Here is a 21,532-nt window from a genome sequence, read left to right as displayed (position 1 = left end):
GTAGTAACAATAAGACCCTTCCCTTCCTTGATGTCCTTGTTGAGAGGAATTTGAACCATTACGCGACATCTGTCTACACGAAAGCCACCAACGTGGGACGCTGCCTAAATGCAAGGGGAGAATGCCCAGACTCCTACAAGAGGTCTGTTGTTGGGGCATACGTGAGAAGAGCCTTTTCCCACTGCAATACGTGGAAGGCCGTCCATACCAAATTGGAGCGTGTAAGGCAGATGTCAACTAATAATGTTTTCTCTTGTGATCTCATTGAGGATGTTATAAGGAGGAATATGGAAGAATTCCACACACAAACCCAGACCACTGACGATAAAAAGAAACACATTACACTATATCATAAAATAGACTATGGAACGGCCTACAAACAGGAAGTAGACACTCTCCGAAGGATTATCAACGATGGAGTTATACCAAAAGAACCCTACGAGAGAGTTTTGCTGAGAGTCTCCAGCCGTCCCAATCTGGTAGCCTCCTTAATAATGAAAAACAACACCACCCCAGGAGGAACCAAGGAATCGAAAACCGGCGTAGTCTATAAATTTAAATGCTCTGAAGAGGCATGCAAGCCCCTCGACATGAGCTACGTCGGACACACGATGACCACCTTAAGAAGGCGACTGCTAGCACATCGAAATAACGGAGCTATTCACCAGTATTACATTGACACACATGACAAGAAGCCGCGCTTGGAAGACCTCATCAGGGACACCGAAATAATTCACACAGACTCTAATTACGGACGCTTAATAATTGACGAGACAGTCAATATTACTTTACAGCAGCCTACATTAAACGTCCAGAAGTCATCGGATCATGTCCTCCCTTCCAATAGAAAAAACAGACCCGCACACCGTAACATTTGCCCACTGGAAGTTCCAAGACAACAAGACGTGACTTTAGCTTCCCGTAGGTCCCGGCGAGAGGGTGCATCTAGACATTTGCTCACCGGAAGTGACAAGACGTGACATAAGCCCATCGTTGGACTAGGGCCCCCTTCCTGGCCCCGCCCACCCGCATATTCCCACCAATCATATTCCACCATTTTTATTTCTTCTCTATTGTTTGTACGGCCCACGGGCCTTTATATTCTAATGTTTTACACATTTGTAATCAGTTTTACCCTGAAGACGACCATGTGAAATGATTGAAACAGCTGTCGGTATAAAATGGAAAACCACTCTAACGACTTTCGTACTTTCCTCCAGAGTTTGAACCATGAAGAGAAAATGATACTTAGAAAGTTAGAGAAATGTTCTCTAAAAATCATTGATGCCACTTGTGCTTTAGCATTCAACAGTAATACATATATATATAATTATATATATATATTTATATATATATATTTACATATATATATATGTATATGTATATATATATACATACACACATATATATATATATTATTATATATATATAAATAATATATGTATATATATATATATATATATATATATATATATATATATGTATACAGGGGTTGGACAAAATAATGGAAACCCCTAACATTTTGGTATCATAATCTTTGAACATGTTTTAAACAATCAAATCTTGACATATTTTAATGTTTTTTTTCTATATTATTGTTGCTATTTGAAATGTTTATCCAAAATAAAACAAAAATTCAGATATTAAAAGAAATTGGTCCGACCCCATAGAAATGGCAGACCTCTCGGAATTTAAAAGAGGCCAAATTGTTGGCCCTCGTATGGCAGGCGCTAGTATAACGAAAACTGCTGAATTGCTTGGTGTTTCAAGAGGTACTATCTCAAAAGTAATGACTGCGTTTGAAAGAGAAGGAAAAACGTCCTCAGCAAAGCACAGGTCTGGCCCAAAGTTGAAGTTATCTGAGAGAGACCGTCAGACTCTAAATCGAATTGTTAGAAAGGATCGTAAGACCCCGGCATCTAAAATCACTGCAGAGCTCAATGAACACCTACAGAATCCAGTTTCACAAAAAACTGTTCGTTAGGAGCTGCACAAATTTGGATTTCAGGGAAAGGATGCAATTAGAAAACCTCTGCTCTGAAAGAGAAATGTTTCAAAGCGTTTAGAATGGTGTAGAAACCACTAGAATTGGTCCCTCGAGCAGTGGAAAAATGTGATTTTCTCTGACGAATCGTTTTCCTTATTTCCGACTTCCGGCCGAGTGTACGTTTGGAGACAGCCGAAAGAAGCGTTTCATCCAGACTGCCTTCTCCCAACCGTAAACCATGGCGGGGGTTCTGTGATGATCTCGGGTGCTATTTCTTGGAAATCCGCCGGGCCAATGATTTCCCTTCATGAAAGAATTAACAGCCGAGACTATTTAGGAATTTTGGGCGACCAAGTTCATTCTATGGTTCAAGAACTGTTTCCAGAGGGGAACGCCATCTTTCAAGATGATAATGCCCCAATCCATACAGCTAGAATTGTTAAAGAGTGGCATAAGGAACATTCTAATGAAGTTGAGCATCTCATCTGGCCACCACAATCCCCAAACCTCAACATTATTGAGTCTTTATGGTCGATTTTAGAGAATCAAGTAAGAAGTCGATTTCCGCCGCCATCGTCTCTAAAAGAACTGGAGGGTTTTTTAACTGAAAAATGGGTTAAAATTCCTTTGGAAAGAATTCACAATTTGTATGAATCAATACCTCGGAGAATTAAGGCTGTAATTGCCGCAAAAGTTGGACCTACACCATATTAAAATATATTTTGTTGATTTTTCAAGGTGTTTCTAATATTTTGTCCAACCCCTGTATATGTATATATATATATATATATATATATATATATATAATATATATATATATATATATTTAAGATTATTTCAGACAAATGAGAGAGAATGTGGGTGGGGAAGGGCAAACGAAGATGTGTTAGGAATAGAGTTTATTGCCCTAACGTTGCGACCAACTTGGTCTTCTTCAGAGGACTACAGCATTACAGACGGATCACAATTCTTATATTCGTAGTGAGAGGGAACCCGCCAAGGTATGAGCGTCATGTTTTCCCTTTGGCTAACGATTTAATTATTAGGACACTTGCTGCTTTCGAGAGGCATTTAAATCCGTCTCTGTCGTTGTTGTTCTTGTTGGCGGCGATATGTGCAGCTTCCACAGTTTTTCTCATTTTCTTCTCAAATCCCTCGTGTAGAATTTCTGCGTTGTTCCAATCAGGTAGATGTCCACATTTGTCCAGGTGACGAACCAGGGAGTTAGATGTTCTATGAGCCCTGAGATCGTTTTTGTGCTCATTCAAGCGTTTATTGAACCCTCGACCTGACTCACCGAAATAAGATGATGGACAACCGTTGCATGGAATACGGTAAATGACACTGAGATTATTACGCATATTATTATGTTTCTTAAATATTTTTCCTATTTTATTGGAAGATATTTTTGCTATATTTATTCCACCTTTTAACAAATAATCATCAATAGCTATGGTGTTTATAGAATTAGGGACAGAAATAAAATGAGACTTATCCTTTCCCGGGGTCCGGACGTTTGAGCCATCGTAGATCTTCTTGGCTTTCCTCGTTGTCCTGGTGATCAAACCTCCGGGGTATTTCAGCTTCCTAAAGGTATTCTTGATGTAAGTAAGTTCATCCTCTAGGAATTCTTCACTGCAGATACGAAAAGCTCTGAGAAAGAAACCTATTAGAACACCCGTTTTAACACGTCTGCTGTGTGCTGAAAAATAATGGACAAAGTCGTCCCTATTGGTGGGTTTCCTGTACACCGAGAAACTTACCTGTTGAGAACCTCTGTGTATCAACGTGTCTAAAAATGGTAAATTACACTCTTTTTCTAGTTCAACTGCGAATTGAATGTCTTTATTCACAGCGTTGAGTCTTCTCAACTTATTTTCTATATTAGTTCTTTTTGGCATCACCACGATTATGTCATCCACGTACCTTAACCAAGTGGTACCTCTTCCCATGATGTTGATGTATTTGTCCATTTCTAATACTTCCATGAATAAACATGCCATGACAGCAGATAATGGACTCCCCATTGCGAGACCTCTAATCTGTTTAAATTCAATGTTGTTAAACATAAAATATCCAAATTTGACACACATGGAAATAAGTTTTATATAATCAGATCTTGGGACTGGAAGGATATCATCATCGATATCTGTTGTTACCTTCTTCACTGCTTCTAGGGCATCAAAAATAGAAACATTTGTGAATAACGCTGTTATATCGAAGCTTGCCAACTTTTTATCACTTACATCTCTGGATCAGGTCGGAAGAATTTCTTAAATGGGCCCCGCTGATGGAACCGATGACGTTGGAAAGGGGTTTTGCCAGACATTTCGCTAGTCTGTGCGGAGCGCTACCAATCCCTGAAGTTATGGGCCTCATGGGGATATTTACCTTATGTACTTTAGGTAGACCGTGCATTAACGGGGGTTTTGGAGCTTCTTCTAGTAATCCTAACAACTTTTTTCCCCTGGTTGATTTACGTAGGATTTTTCTCGCTTCTGTGTTGAATCTTGCTGATTCTATATCAGCGTTGCCGGCCGGTTGTCTTTCGTATGTTGATTCATCATTCAAAAGATCGGACATTTTGTCCAGATAGTCAATTTTATTTAAAATAATTACTCCGCCGCCTTTGTCGGCGTGGGTGATAATAATGTCATTATCATTACTCAAAGTCTGAAGGACTTCTCTAAATCTTTTGGGAATAACAAAACGATTACAATCGGCCAAGGCTTGGTAACATGTTATTACCCCTTGGGTGAAACCTTTATCAACTTCGTTCTCAGACCATTTATAATTATTGTTCACATTTCTCTTGTAGTCCTTACCTTTTCCTCCTATATCAAATTTAAGTCCCAAAGACAGTACCAATTTCTCGTCTTTAGATAGCTGTCTGTCTGAAAGGTTGGTCACAAAGTCATTCCTTTCCAATTTGTTCCAATCACTGTTATTACATAACAGTGATTGCAACGTTAGGGCAATAAACTCTATTCCTAACACATCTTCGTTTGCCCTTCCCCACCCACATTCTCTCTCATTTGTCTGAAATAATCTTAAATATGTCGAGAGGTGGTGGAAGAGGTGAGATGTGGAAGGAATACAGCAGAAGGCAACGGATCACAAGCCTTACACTCCGTAGGAGATTTCTCCTGAATTGCCTCGATGAGATGGTTCTCCCTAGATCGGCTCCAAAACAGCTAAGAAGTGATGAACACCCATTCACAGACAGCGCCAGGACATACTTAGAGGAATCCTGTGAAACGTTACAGGACAAGTTGGACGAAATCAGCGATGGTAAGAGAAAGGTAACCCTACCCTTCTTGCTGATAAGTAGATTAAATAAGGATTATGTTGTACTAGAACAAAAACTTAAACGTAGGCTACTTTGGTTATGTAATAACAGTGATTGGAACAAATTGGAAAGGAATGACTTTGTGACAAATACATCAACATCATGGGAAGAGGTACCACTTGGTTAAGGTACGTGGATGACATAATCGTGGTGATGCCAAAAAGAACTAATATAGAAAATAAGTTGAGAAGACTCAACGCTGTGAATAAAGACATTCAATTCACAGTTGAACTAGAAAAAGAGTGTAATTTACCATTTTTAGACACGTTGATACACAGAGGTTCTCAACAGGTAAGTTTCTCGGTGTACAGGAAACCCAACAATAGGGACGACTTTGTCCATTATTTTTCAGCACACAGCAGACGTGTTAAAACGGGTGTTCTAATAGGTTTCTTTCTCAGAGCTTTTCGTATCTGCAGTGAAGAATTCCTAGAGGATGAACTTACTTACATCAAGAATACCTTTAGGAAGCTGAAATACCCCGGAGGTTTGATCACCAGGACAACGAGGAAAGCCAAGAAGATCTACGATGGCTCAAACGTCCGGACCCCGGGAAAGGATAAGTCTCATTTTATTTCTGTCCCTAATTCTATAAACACCATAGCTATTGATGATTATTTGTTAAAAGGTGGAATAAATATAGCAAAAATATCTTCCAATAAAATAGGAAAAATATTTAAGAAACATAATAATATGCGTAATAATCTCAGTGTCATTTACCGTATTCCATGCAACGGTTGTCCATCATCTTATTTCGGTGAGTCAGGTCGAGGGTTCAATAAACGCTTGAATGAGCACAAAAACGATCTCAGGGCTCATAGAACATCTAACTCCCTGGTTCGTCACCTGGACAAATGTGGACATCTACCTGATTGGAGCAACGCAGAAATTCTACACGAGGGATTTGAGAAGAAAATGAGAAAAACTGTGGAAGCTGCACATATCGCCGCCAACAAGAACAACAACGACAGAGACGGATTTAAATGCCTCTCGAAAGCAGCAAGTGTCCTAATAATTAAATCGTTAGCCAAAGGAAAAACATGACGCTCATACCTTGGCGGGTTCCCTCTCACTACGAATATAAGAATTGTGATCCGTCTGTAATGCTGTAGTCCTCTGAAGAAGACCAAGTTGGTCGCATTGTTAGGGCAATAAACTCTATTCCTAACACATCTTCGTTTGCCCTTCCCCACCCACATTCTCTCTCATATATATATATATATATGTATATATATATATATATATATATATACGTATATATACATATATATATATATGTGTATATTTATGTATATATATATATATATATATATATGTATATATATATGTATATATATAAATGTATATACATGTATACATAAATATTGTGTATATATATCATATATATATATATATATATATATATTATATAGAATGTATATTTGTATATATATGTAGTATATATATATATATATATATATATATATATTATACATATATATATTATATATATATAATGTATATATATATATATATGTAATATATATGTATATATATTACATATATATATATAATATATATATATATATTACATATATATACATATAAAATGTATATATGTATATATATCTATATATATACAAAGGATTACAAAGGCAAAGCATGCCGACAGGAGACCTTTTGATCCATATCTAGGTCGGATGCAAAAAAAAAAAAAAAAAAAAAAAAAAAAAGACAAATCAAAAAAAAAAAAAAAAAAAAAAAAAAAAAAAAAAAAAAAAAATCATATTAATAATAAATTAAAACTATAACAATGTAAATAACAATTAAAATACATAAATAAATGCATTGGTATAGTTGAATAACAAACAAACAGGTAAATAGTAAATGATAATAAATTGACATATAACTAATAATAAATGAAAATCAGACAGACAAATTATAACAAAACAAAAACAAATAATATAACATAAATTATAATCATTACAGCATCTTACTTAGGTATTTATCTAAATGATTCTTAAAGCTTCGAACTGAACTACATTGCACTACCTGTGCAGGAAGTTTATTCCATTCATTAACTACACGGTTGGCAAAGTTGTTTCTACCTACTTCCAAATTGAATCTATTTCCGGACAGTTTGAGACCATTGTTTCTTGTCTGATTCTCATTCAATGTGAAAATTTGGTCACTTTTGATGTTGTCAATTCCCTTTAAAATCTTAAAGACCTGTATCAAGTCACCTCTGAGTCTACGCTTTTTTAGGGAAAACAGATTCATGTGCTTAAGTCGATTTTCGTATGATTTATTTTTGATATTTGGAATCAGTTTTGTGGCTCGCCGTTGTACTTTTTCCAGTCTGTCAATGTCTTTAATGAGATTCGGTGACCATACGGAAACAGCATATTCCAAATGTGGACGAACTAACGATTTATATAGCTTGTTAATGAGTGATGGATTTTTGAAATCAAACGATCGCGCAATCAATCCCAGAATCTTATTTGCTTTCTCAGAGGCTGAAATACACTGCTTGGATGATTTGAGGTCGTTACTGATAATTACGCCGAGATCTTTTTCACTATCCACTTTTGTTAACGAATTTCCAAATAATTTGTAATCGTAATTGCTGTTATTTTTACCTATGTGCATTACCTTGCATTTACTTGTGTTAAATTTCATTAGCCACTTTTCAGACCATTGCTGTAATTGATCTAAATCTTCTTGAATATCTAATTGGTTTGAGTGATCATTTGCCACTCCGCACAGTTTTGTATCATCAGCAAATTTGGAAACAGTAGATTTTAGTCCATGGTCTATATCATTTATACATACTATGAATAGAAGTGGCCCAAGAACGGAACCCTGAGGAACTCCACTTGCAACACTTTTCCATCCAGAAGTTTTTCCATTTAAAACAACTCTCTGTTTTCGACCTTTCAACCAATTACTAGTCCAACCTAATAGGCTACCACTTATTCCATGCAAAGCTAATTTAGTAAGTAGTCTTTCGTGTGGGACGGTATCAAAAGCTTTTGCAAAGTCTAGATATATTAAATCTATATTGTTTCTTTTGTCATAATTCGAGATAACTGTGTTGTAGAATTCGAGTAAGTTAGTCACGCAAGAACGTTTCCGTCTGAAACCATGTTGGCTATCATTTATCAAACGGTTACTTTCTAAATGATATTCGATAGCATCTCTGATGATAGTTTCCATTATTTTTCCTACGATCGAAGTCAAACTAATAGGCCTATAGTTATTTGGTTTCTTTTTGTCACCTTTTTTGAATATGGGAGTAACGTTAGCTAGCTTCCATTCTATTGGGACATCTCCGGATATGATGGATTTCTTGAAAATAATTTCTAATGGAACAACAATCTCATTTTTAATTTCCTTTAAGATTCTTGGATGCCAACCGTCAGGCCCTGGTGTTTTGTTAACTTTGAGTTTGTCTATACACCTTTTAATTGTTTCTTTTGTTATATTTACCGTAGTGAGTAAGTTTACCCCAGACTTTTCACAGGTTTCAGTTTGGAATTCACTTTGAGGTGTTTCGTTTACGAATACCGAGCTAAAATAATTGTTTAAGAGATTACACATTCCTTCATTTGAATATTCAAGTTGACCGTCAGCAGATAATAGTGGACCAATGTGATTCCTAACAACCTTTTTATCTCTAATGTAACTATTATATTATGTATATAATATATATATATATATATATATATATAATGTATATATGTATATATATGTAATATATAATATATTTATATATATATGTATATATATATAACTATATGCATAAATAATGTATATAAATATGTATATGTATATATAATGTATATATGTATATATAATGTATATATGTATATATAATTTATATATGTATATACAATGTATGTATGTATATATAATGTATGTATGTATATATAATGTATGTATGTATATATAATGTATGTATATATATAATGTATGTATGTATATATAATGTATATATGTATATATAATGTATATATGTATATATAATGTATATATGTATATATAATGTATATATGTATATATAATGTATATATGTATATATAGTGTATATATGTATATATAACACACAGGAAACCCACAGTCGGAGAAAATAAACTTCGAATAAAGAAGAATCCTATATTTCGGCTATCAACTGTAGCCCTCTTCAGGAAAGTACATAAGACAGAGTACAGAGGGGACTTATAAGCTACAGAGAAGAGAAGGGATGTGGACAGATGACCTCACTCAGGCGCGGGACAAACTGGGGTGGCGGAGGAGGGAGGGGGTGAGGAGAGGGGGGGTTGTAAGGTTCGTACCAGTTTGCTAACTGCTGCGCGTGAAATGATGTCAGGAGTCCACTGCCCTTTAGAAATATTAATATCAGGGCATTCCTCAATTAATGCTGATTCGACTATTTTCCTCCTGAAACCGCAGTGGGACTTGAACACTAATCTGGCCTTACCCCAGTCGAAAGAATGATTCTTATTTTTGACATGAAGAAATACAACCGAATTTTCTTGCCCATACCTAATTGACCTTTTATGTTCTGCCAATCTAGTGTTCAAGTCTCTCCCGGTTTGACCCAAGTAAACCAAATCACAATCTTTGCAGGGCAAACAATAAACACCAGGTGACTCAACTTTCTTCGGTTTTTGTTGAACGTTCACAATTTGCTTCCGCACGGTGTTAGGATAGTGATAGGCAATAGTGAAACGTTCATGAAGAAACAACTTAGTAGAAGAACTGATGGTATTATTGAATGGAATTTTTAAAATGTCCTTAAAGGAGCGGTGAAAACTTGAGGGGACGGAAGTTTTAAAATGGTTGGCCCTAGCCTTACTGAGGGCTTGGTCCAGAAACCAAGGTGGATAAGCCAACTTCTCAAGTTGACATTTGATCCCCTCGATCTCATGGTCCAGAAATTGAGGACTGCAAATCCTGAAAGCCCCCAAGAAAAGGCCAGAGTCAACACTTTTCTTAACATTGTCAGGGTGATTGCTAAAAAAGTGGAGGTAGCTCCCTGAGTGGGTGGGCTTACGGTACACTGTAAAGAATAAATTATCATCAGTTCTTCTTATCAAAATATCCAAGAAAGGGATTTGGTGTCCTTCTTCCCATTCAACTTTAAATTTAAGATTCGGGGTCAATTGGTTCAATTTATCATGGAACACTTAAATGGGGCCCTCTCCTCACCCCCTCCCTCCTCCGCCACCCCAGTTTGTCCCGCGCCTGAGTGAGGTCATCTGTCCACATCCCTTCTCTTCTCTGTAGCTTATAAGTCCGCCCTGTACTCTGTCTTATGTACTTTCCTGAAGAGGGCTACATTTGATAGCCGAAATATAGGATTCTTCTTTATTCGAAGTTTATTTTCTCCCACTGTGGGTTTCCTGTGTGTTATTTACAAATGTGCTACTACATTTCTGTTTAGAAAATGTATATATGTATATATAACGTATACATGTATATATAATGTATATGTATGTATATATAATGCATATATGTATATATAATGTATATATTCTGTTGAAAACGACAGCAGATTCATTAGAAATTAATTTCTTTCTTAAGCTTTCTAGCTTTCGGAAAGTAGATTTCTGGGGAAATGAGAGGGGAAGAAGCAAATTTCCAATTGACATTGGTAACTTATATTAACACAGTCTATGTTATATACAAAATAAATGAAAATAAACAAAACACAGTATAATAAACCCAAGACGTTTTGCAGATCGTTCTGCATCTTCAGTTGGAATGAAGGGAAGTGTGACCAAGACGAGTATAAATATGTATAAAGGAAAAACTTGGAGAGGTCACTTAATGACTCTCCTCTGTTTGGCTGGCGCTATTTGGTTGGTTCCTAAGCCTAGCCGATCGCCTAAGGCATGGCATTTTATCCTCTGTGGGGATATTTTGGACCTTTATGGATGTTCTCTGATCTGGTGGTTGTACTTTGGTGAACAAATGTCTCCTACGTGTAGGTTTTATGCTGGGGAGGAGGGAGAAATCATTTGTTTGTACATCAATAATGGGTTGTAAATCTTTCATGATTACAGCCTCTAAAATGGTCAAACGTTGGAGGTCCTTCTCCTCTGCACGTAGTATATAAATTCACCTGCCCAGAGGAGGACTGTACGCCCCTATCTACCTACGTGGGAAGGACAACTACCACCCTGTCCAGAAGAATTACCCTTCACCTACAACAAGGAGGACCGAAACAACACCTTTGGACCCACCACAGACGCCATCTCGACAGGGAAACCATGGTACACAACACAGAAATCGTCACAGAGGCGAAGGACCTCCAACGTTTGACCATTTTGGAGGCTGTAATTATAAAAGATTTAAATTCTGATTTAAATAAAACAAATATTTTTTATATTTCTTAAAAAAAAAAATCGCAAACCCTGGCGTCCACTAACCTTATACAATAATACCTGTTAAGTCAGGCAAAATTGGCATTTCAAAACATAAGAGTGCCTTACAAATAGTTGCTTATTTCACTATAAAAGTTTATATTAACTTATACTGCATTGAATAAGTCAATGGTTGATATATTTGTCCTATATACAATGTTAGTTTTCTAGTTTTGATTTATTTGTCCAATATAAAATGATAGGTTACAGAGAAAGCAATGGCCTCCACCAGTGAACCCAGGGATCTGGGTGCGCACGTCCTGTGTACTACTAGTCCTTAATATATATATATATATATATTTATATATATTTTAACATATATATATGTATATACTTAGATATATACTTATATATATATATATATATATATATATGTACATATATATGTATATATATACCTATATATATATATATATATGTATGTATACGTATGTATATACTTATATACATATATATATACATGTATATACTTATATATGATATATATATATATATATGTTTATATACATAAGTATAAATATATGAATATTTATATATATACATATATATATATATATATATATATACATACATATATATACATTTATATACAAAACCATACATATATATATACATATATATATATTTATATATACATACAAAAATATATATATGTATATATATATATATATATATATATATATATTTATATATATATATTATACAGACACACACACACACACACACATATATATATATATATATATATATATGTATATGTATATATATATAAATATATATGTATGTATATATATAAATGTATGTGTATATATATATATGTAGATATTTATATAAATATGTACTTATATATAAATAGTACCTTATATGTAAATATATATATATATACTGTATATATATATATATATATATATATGTATATATATGTATACGTATATACATATATATACATATATGTACGTATATATATATATATATATGTATATATATACATATATATATATACATATATAAATATATGTATATATATATTTATATATTTACATATAATATGTATATATATATACATATATATTTATATATATATATATATATATATGTATATATACTCGTATATATATATATATGTATATATACTCGTATATATATATATAAATATGTATATATACACATTTATATATATTTATTATATATGTATATATATATATGTAATGTATATTAATATAGATATATATATATGTAATGTATATATGTATAATGTTTATATGTATGTATATATAATATATATATGTATATATATACATATCTACTATTAATAGAAATTAAACCATTTCAAAGGTGACACATTTTAAAAATGTTACATGTCCTGAAGAGGGGGGTCTGTAAGTCCTTTGAGGTCGTAAGTTCTCGGAGTCAGTAAGCCTTTTGAGGCTGTAAGTTCTCCGAGGGTGCAAGTTCTCCGAGGGCGCAAGTGCTCTGAAGTTGCAAGTCCTTCGAGGCTGTAAATTCTCCAAGGTAATAAATTCTGCAAGGTACTAAGTCCTCCAAGGTAATAAGTCCTCCAAGGTAATATTCCACCAAGGTAGTAAGTCCTCCAAGGTAATAAGTCCTCCAAGGTAAAAAGTCCTCCAAGGTAACAAGTCCTCCAAGGTAACAAGTCCTCCAAGGTAACAAGTCCTCCAAGGTAACAAGTCCTCCAAGGTAACAAGTCCTCCAAGGTAAAAAATCCTGCAAGGTCGCAAGTCCTCAGTGGTCGCAAGTCCTCAGAGGTCGCAAGTCCTCAGAGGCCGCAAGTCCTCAGTGGTCTCAAGTACTCAGTGGTCTCAAGTCCTCAGTGGTCCCAAGTCCTCAGTGGTCGCAAGTCCTCAGTGGTCGCAAGTCCTCAGTTGTCGCCATGTTCCCTTGAACTGACCAGGAAAAAATGTCCCTTGGGTTCGGCCTCGGAGCAGAACCCCAACACGGGATCCCCAGCACGGCATCCCTATCGTGGGATTAGAGCGAGGAGCGATGCGGCCGAAAGCCGCTGTTTGCGTAGCCAAGCCCCCGGCGAAGCCCGCGGGTTGTATATATAATGTATATATATATCTATATATATCTAAATATATATATATATATATATATATAATATATATATATACATATATATATATATATATACATATATATATATACATATATGTATATATATATGTAATGTATATATGTATACATATAATGTATGTATGTATATATAATGTATACATGTATATATATACAATGTATATATGTATATATATAAATTGTATATATGTATATATATAATGTATATATGCATATTTGTATAATGTATAAATGCATATATATAAAGTATAATGTATATGTATATATATATATATATATATATATATATATATATATAATGTATATATGTATATATAATACGTACACTTTAGCAGGAGGTTCTCCCTCTGCCAAGAAATTTTGTATATTATAGCATGATGACAACTCATAATTTTTTTGTTAACTTGTTCAATACTGCGAACAAGGTGACGTATTTCAAGAGGCAATCTATATAGAAGATCAGCAAAGGAGATTTCAATATTGAGGCAGGACATTCAAACTAGTAGATATTTCGGTACCATCGCTTCGAAGTTACACAAATTCATTCTCAATGCAGAATAATACATACAATAGTCAATGCGTAAATATACAGAAATAATGTATATATGTATACATATAATGTATATATGTAAATGTCGCTGTTGACCGCGTTAAGCATTCTCAATTTATTATTTACATTGGTGTTTTCGGGTCAACAGCGACATTCAGTTCACCGTAGAAGAGGAACAAAATGGACAATTGCCCTTCCTAGATACATTAATACGACGAGTAGGAAAAACTTTGACTTTCTCAGTATACAGAAAGGAAACAAACAAAGAGGATTTAGTACATTACTTCTCCGCACATGATGATAGGACAAAGAGTGGTATAGTAATAGACTTTTTTCTCAGGGCACTACGAATCTGTAGCAAAGAATACCTAGAAGACGAATTTTATTATATTATGAAAATCCTTGACAAACTTGGATATCCAGAGGGAATGTTGAGGAGAACAAAAAGAAAAGCAATAGATATTTATAATCGTGGAAAGAAAGAGAGAAATGATAAAAATAATACCAAATTTGTATCAGTATCTGGCTCAAAACGTCACCAATAATAGACAAATATTTATCAAAAACAGGTATAAACATAGCTAAAATAACTAATGAGAGGATAGGTGATTTGATAAAGACTTCCGAAAAGAGAACCAATTCCGAAAACAGCGTCGTATACAAAATGCCGTGCAATATTTGCTCAATGGCATATTGTGGCGAGTCATCAAGGGGATTAGAAAAAAAAATTATGAACATAAAAACGACATAAAAATACATAGGATATCTAATTCTTTAGTAGTTCATGCGAAAAAAATTCGATCATTTACCAAACTGGAGAGGAGCTGAAGTGTTGCATAAAGGTTTTAATAAATTCACTAGAATTGTAGAATCAGCATATATTTCAACTAATAATTCATCGAATCATCGAGGAGGATTTATCAATTTAGCTAAACAAACTATTATTTTAATTCTAGAACACGCCAAAACACGCCCTTTCCCAATTACAGTTTTACGTAAACTCTCTGAAAAAGTTCTACGCGAACGAAACGTTAGAGTGTTTAGGGTTCCGAGCATTCCCCTGTGTTTATGTTCTCCATCATCCAAATTATATATATATATATATATATATATATATATATATATATATGTATGTATATACTGTATATATACACATATACATATATACTTATATATATATATATATATATAATCATTATTTGTTATTGCAATATTATCAATTCTTTGTTCTTCACATTTTCTTTTATTCTCTTTGCAGAACATGTTGTCCGAGTTCTCATCAGCACTGTGGAAGGCAACCTCGTATCGAGCGTCATTGAGAAGTGCGACAGTCTCTCTACCGCGAAACTGGCACACGAACACTCTCACTTGCTCTCTCCTCCATCCCATCTCTCCCACTGCCCCAACTCTACAGTCTCACATTACAGTCACTCGTGAACATCCAGTCTTCGGATCTCAGCCATGGACACAACAGAGTCGTGGATGCGGCCAACCAGGAAACTACATCCATATGGGAGATGAGCTTCTCAGAAGGAATCAGAACGAATCTCATGTCCAGGCGGCCCATCTCCTCCTGCGAGAGTGGGCCAAATTCCGGTGGGGGATTTTCGAAGAGAAGGGACACGAAGGTGACGAAGTCTTCCCGTCCTCATACAGGGATCCCAAAAGCGGGAATACGTTTCGTTCTAATAAATGTTCTGAAGAACGAAGACTCCTTCCCTTCTGTAACAAAAGAGACCACGTGCCGGAAGCTCCCACGAAGCACAACGTTCAGTGCGCAGGAAGATCCGCGTGGGAAGTTATCCAACACAACCAGGACTTCAGAAATGGAAGGTGAGTTTATGTATCTCGTTGCCGGGTGACTAAGATAAAAATGTTAGATATACTATATATATGTACAATACATACATATATATATATACATATATATATATATATATACATATATATATATATATATATTGATACACTGTAAGTGAAAGTGATAAGTTCACAACAAAAGCAAGGAGAATCTTAAAGAAATCAGACAAAGGGAAGAAGTTATTATATCTATTAGAAGAAGCACCTATACCACCCAGAATGCATGGCTTACCAAAAATCCACAAAACAGGAATTCCCATGCGTCCTATTACATCAGGTGTCAATAGTGCTCCACATAGGTTAGCCAAATGCTTAGCTAAACCCTTATCCAAAACATTAGGTTCTATCAGTAATGCTCACCTACAAAACTCTTCAGATCTAATTAACAGGTTAAAGGATTTGGATTTGAAAAACAAAATATTAGCCAGCTATGATGTCACTTCGTTGTTTACCCGTATTTCGATAAATGGTGCTCTTAAAGCTGTTGAGCGAGTGGTAAACAATTTAAATAATGAAGATTTACCTATCCCCAAAACAGATTACCTTGATTTAATTTCTCTTTGTGTAGGTTTCGGTGCTTTTACTTTCAATGATGTTGAATATAGACAACATTCTGGCTTAGCCATGGGTAGTCCCCTCTCTGCTGTGTTAGCCAACTTATATATGGAAATGCTTGAAACTGAAAATTATATATCAATAATGGGTAGAAACAGTGTTTGGTTAAGGTATGTTGATGACATTGTTGTTATTGTACCAAAAGAAGCTAATATTAACAATAAATTAAAAAGATTAAACAATGTAAATAGTAACATACAATTTACGGCAGAAGTAGAGAACAACAGAAAATTACCATTTTTAGACACTGTCATACACAGAACAAACAGCAATGTAAAGTTTTCGGTATACCGCAAACCCACTAATAAAGAAGATTATATACATTTTTATTCAGGACACAATATTAGGACTAAAACAGGTACAATAATTGGCTTCTTCCTCAGGGCTTTTCGCATCTGTAGTGAAGAATTCTTAGAAGACAAACTAGATCACATTACAAAAACTTTCAGCAAATTAAAATATCCCAAAGGTCTCCTACTTAAACTAAAAAAGAAAACTAAGGAAATAAATAAGAAGAGTAAGGATAAAAATAATTGCAACAAAGAAACACGATATATCACAGTCCCAAATTCCAGCATTAATTCAACTCTAGACAACGTCCTCTTAAAAGCAGGTATAAAGATAGCAAGAACATCAGGTAGCAAAGTGTGACATTTGGTAACGCGTAATTATAATAACCATACGAATGAAAATAGTATTGTCTATAAAATATCTTGTAAAAATTGCCCATCCTCATATTTTGGGGATACAGGTCGTGGATTAGAAAAAAGATTATATGAACACAAAAATGATGTAAGAACCCACAGGCTTTCTAATTCTATAGTAAGACACATAGATACATATGACCACCTTCCGAACTGGGACAATACAATTATAATAAATAAAGGTTCAACAAAGAAATTAAGAAAAACAATAGAAGCAGCCTATATTAATACTAATAATAACATCAACCATAGAGATGGTTTTATATGCTTGGCAAGAGCTACAAGTTTATTGATAGTGGATGAAAACAAACGGACAAATGTTCCGAGCGCGACGACCTTTCCCAGGCACCCTGTGAGGTGACATGTATGTGTATAAAATGTCCATGTTACACATTTGTGTTATGCTTTGTGATCAAGACCCTAAGGGTCGAAACGTTAAGGCAGTAATTCTTCCATTATTTCTCGTATATTTTCTCCGCCTTCAGTTACATATATATATATATATATATATATATATATATATATATATATATGTATATATATATATATATATATATATATATATATGTGTGTGTGTGTGTGTGTGTGTGTGTGTGTGTGTGTGTGTGTGTGTGTGTGTGTGTATTACACACACACACGCACACACACACACACACACACACACACACGCACACACACACACACACACACACGCACACACACACACACACACACACACACACACACACGCACACACACACACACGTCGGTCGAGGTGGCAATGAAGTTTGAACTCCAGAAAGGACTGCAAATTTCGAGGATCACAATGACAAGGAAGTGTAGTGGGAAGGTAAAGAAAAGGCAGAAGGGGAGGGATTCTTGAGGCAAATGGAAGGAAATGAGGAAGGGGAAGATAGGGCCCAGGAAGTTAGACGCCATGTAAACAAAAGACGGCCTAACGATAGAGGTCGATGTAATTAGTTGAAATGTAAAAATTAGAAATATAGATATGAGCAGCTCAATGGAAGGTGAAGATAACTATTTCCAGGGATTTAATGAGGGAGGAAATGGCAACCTCTTCCGACTAGTAAATCTAGAGTAGAAACTAAAAGAAATAAAATAAAAATTGGGAAGCTAGGCTTAACCAAATAAAGTTGATTACTCAAAGAGTTCATAAACTGGAAAGACTAAAGAAGGAGAATCAAAACCTAACTAAAGAAATAGAAGAATTAAACATACAGTTAAGAGAAGTAAAGGATGAGAATGAGGAATTGAAGAGGAGTAATAAAGAGAATAAAGAGTCCATAGCAAAAGAGGTAAGTGGTTGGAAAAAAGTACACGAGAACAATAAAATGGAATTTAGAGGTATAATGTAACAGCAGATGAAAGAACAAACTAAGGACACAGTTATTAAAGTGATGAGGGAGAAGAAGAATATAGTAAGAGACTTAGTGGATAAAAAGAAATGTATAATTATTTTAGGGATGGAAGAGAAGTACAATCTAAATAGGACTACAAGAATAAAGGAGGAAAAGGAAAAGTAAATAAGATATTAGAAGTAGTTCAAGAAGATGGAGCAGAAACAGGGAAAGAAATAGAAGAAATATATAGACTAGGGAAATACAATACAGATAAGACCAGACCAATTGAGGTTAAATTAAGGTCACAAACAACAGCAGAGAATATCTTAGGAAAACTGGGAAACTAGCAGTGATCAATATAAACAGGTATAGTTAAAAAAAGAAATGAATAAAGAGGGAAGACAGGACGACAAACAAAAAGACTAGAAGCTAAGGAAAAAAGCGAGAAAAGAACAGTCAGAAAAAGAGAAATCATTTTGGAGAGTAGTGGATATGAAAGTGAGGAAATGGTTCATAGCAGAGAAAAACATGAGGGAAAAAGAAAAACAGAATGGAAGTAGCAGGAAATTTACAGTGTCTCACACAAATATAGATGGCTTAATAACAGGCTTGAACGAACTGAATGATTACCTGAAGGAAAAAGAAACGGACATAATGGGAATTGTAGAGACAAAATTGAAAGGTCCACTGCCACCCAGCAGTATAGGACATGGTGAATATAATTATTGGATTAGAAACAGAGAGGTAAAACAAAGTGGTGGAGCTATGTTCCTGACTATGAAGGATATAAATGTAAAAAATGTCACATATAGAAAGAATAGAGATGATTGTGATGGAGGTGGAGGACAAGGATGGGAAGAGCAGGAAGTTTGTAGTAAATTATGTGCCCCTTAAAGCGGCTTCGTGGGAAGAAAAAGAACACAAAAATATGTTAGAAGACAAAAGGATAACACTAAATAAGATAATGGAAGATGGAGTAAGAATAGTTATAATGGGTGACTTTAATTGTAAAGAATTGTGCTGGTAAGAGATGACAGTGAAGAGTGGAGACGACCTATGGGGAAATGTACTACTTGATATGATTATAGAACATACAATGAGGCAATGAATACAAGAGAATACTAGGAATAGAAATGAGGAAGAACCATCGAGACTGGACCTAATAATCACATCAGAACCCGAAATGGTGAAAAAGATTGAATATAAGACACCAATAAGTAAAAATGACCACATATCGGTTGAACTGGAACTAAATGAGGAAAAATACATGAAAAAACGAACAATATAGAAAGAGAAGACTGATGCATGAAAAAACAAACTTTGATAAAATAAGAGAATTTTTTCAAAAAGCTGACTGGGAAAGAATACACAAGGAGGAAACAACAGTAGAAGAGAAATTAAATATTTTGACAAAAAATTATAAAGGAGTGGAAAACTATGTTCCAAGACAAAAGTAGGAAAAAGAATAGGTAAAGTGCTGGTACAAAGAAAAAAAAAAGATGTAGGGAGTCAAAAGGCAAAAGGGATAAAGCTAGGATAAAATGGAAAAAAGACAAAAGACTTGAACAATGGAAAATATATACTAGTTACAGAAATGAATATGTGAAGTGTACAGAGAAGAAAAGAGTAAATGCGAAAAAGATGTCATAGAGAAATGTAAAAATCAACCAAAACTATTTTACAGATTTGTAAACAACAAACTAAAGAAGCAAACAAGAATTAGAGAAACTACGACAAGGAGGAGTTGATTACACAGAGGAAATAGAAATGGCAGAAATTATAAACAAGCATTTTAAATCGGTGTTTACAAAGGAGAACATAAAACCTAGAGATATCGAATGGGAGGAGAAAGTCCCCTCGATGGAAGAGATAGAAGTATTAAGAAATGAAATAATGAAACGCTTCAGTAATCTCGATGTCAGAAAATTGCATGGTTCAGATGAAATGGCAAACTGGATTTTGAGAGAATGCATTGATTAACTAACAGACATAATACATAGTCTAATAATCAGTTCATTGAAAGAAGGAAATTTTTCAGATGATTGGAAAAGAACAAATATAGTACCAATATATAGAGGGGGGAAACAAGGAAGACCCTACTAACTATAGACGGATCTCTCTTACAAGTACGATAGCTAAAATTTGTGAAAGAATGATCAAAATTATATGGGTAAGGCATTTGGAAAAGCAACGTACTAAATGTATATAAAAGTATATATATATATAAATATATATATACATATATATATGTATATATATGTATATATATATATATATATATATATATATATATATGTGTGTGTGTGTGTGTGTGTGTGTGTGTAAATATGTATATATGTGTGTATGTATTTATGGATATATGTGTATATACCTATGTATATATTTATATGAATATATATATATATATATATGCGTTTACATATATATGCAAATATATATATATATATATGTAAATAATTGTGTATACATATATGTATGTATGTGTATATTCATATATATATATTTATATTCATATATATATGTATGTTTATATATTGTGTATACACACACACACACACACACACACACATATATATATATATATATATATATATATATATATGTGTGTGTGTGTGTGTGTGTG

General features: G+C 34.3%; 2 protein-coding genes across 2 annotated transcripts in view; both read left to right on the top strand.

Moving 5' to 3' along the window:
* The first annotated feature begins 1,672 nt into the window (after nt 1-1,672).
* LOC143019888 (uncharacterized) lies at nt 1,673-1,984 on the top strand. The gene has a single exon (XM_076175866.1). The coding sequence runs from the start codon at nt 1,673-1,675 to the stop codon at nt 1,982-1,984; it is 312 nt and encodes a 103-aa protein (XP_076031981.1).
* Nucleotides 1,985-2,281: 297 nt separating this feature from the next.
* LOC143019887 (calcium-activated chloride channel regulator 4-like) overlaps nt 2,282-21,532 on the top strand; it is a 34,450-nt gene continuing 15,199 nt past the window's right edge. The window contains exons 1-2 of the mRNA XM_076175865.1: nt 2,282-2,536; nt 15,649-16,223. Coding sequence (XP_076031980.1) covers nt 2,282-2,536; nt 15,649-16,223 — 830 coding nt within the window. The remainder of the gene's footprint in view (nt 2,537-15,648; nt 16,224-21,532) is intronic.

Source organism: Oratosquilla oratoria, chromosome 38 (assembly GCF_046742065.1).
Source record: "Oratosquilla oratoria isolate Oo_2021 chromosome 38, ASM4674206v1, whole genome shotgun sequence".
Classification (NCBI taxonomy): Eukaryota; Metazoa; Arthropoda; class Malacostraca; order Stomatopoda; family Squillidae; genus Oratosquilla; species Oratosquilla oratoria.
The sequence above is the reverse complement of the archived record's forward strand: the minus strand, read 5'-3'. Positions and strand labels throughout refer to the sequence as shown.

Bases quoted from the DNA above. Each gene is read 5' to 3' on its own strand.
- LOC143019888 (XM_076175866.1), top strand. From the start codon at position 1,673: ATGGCAGACCTCTCGGAATTTAAAAGAGGCCAAATTGTTGGCCCTCGT.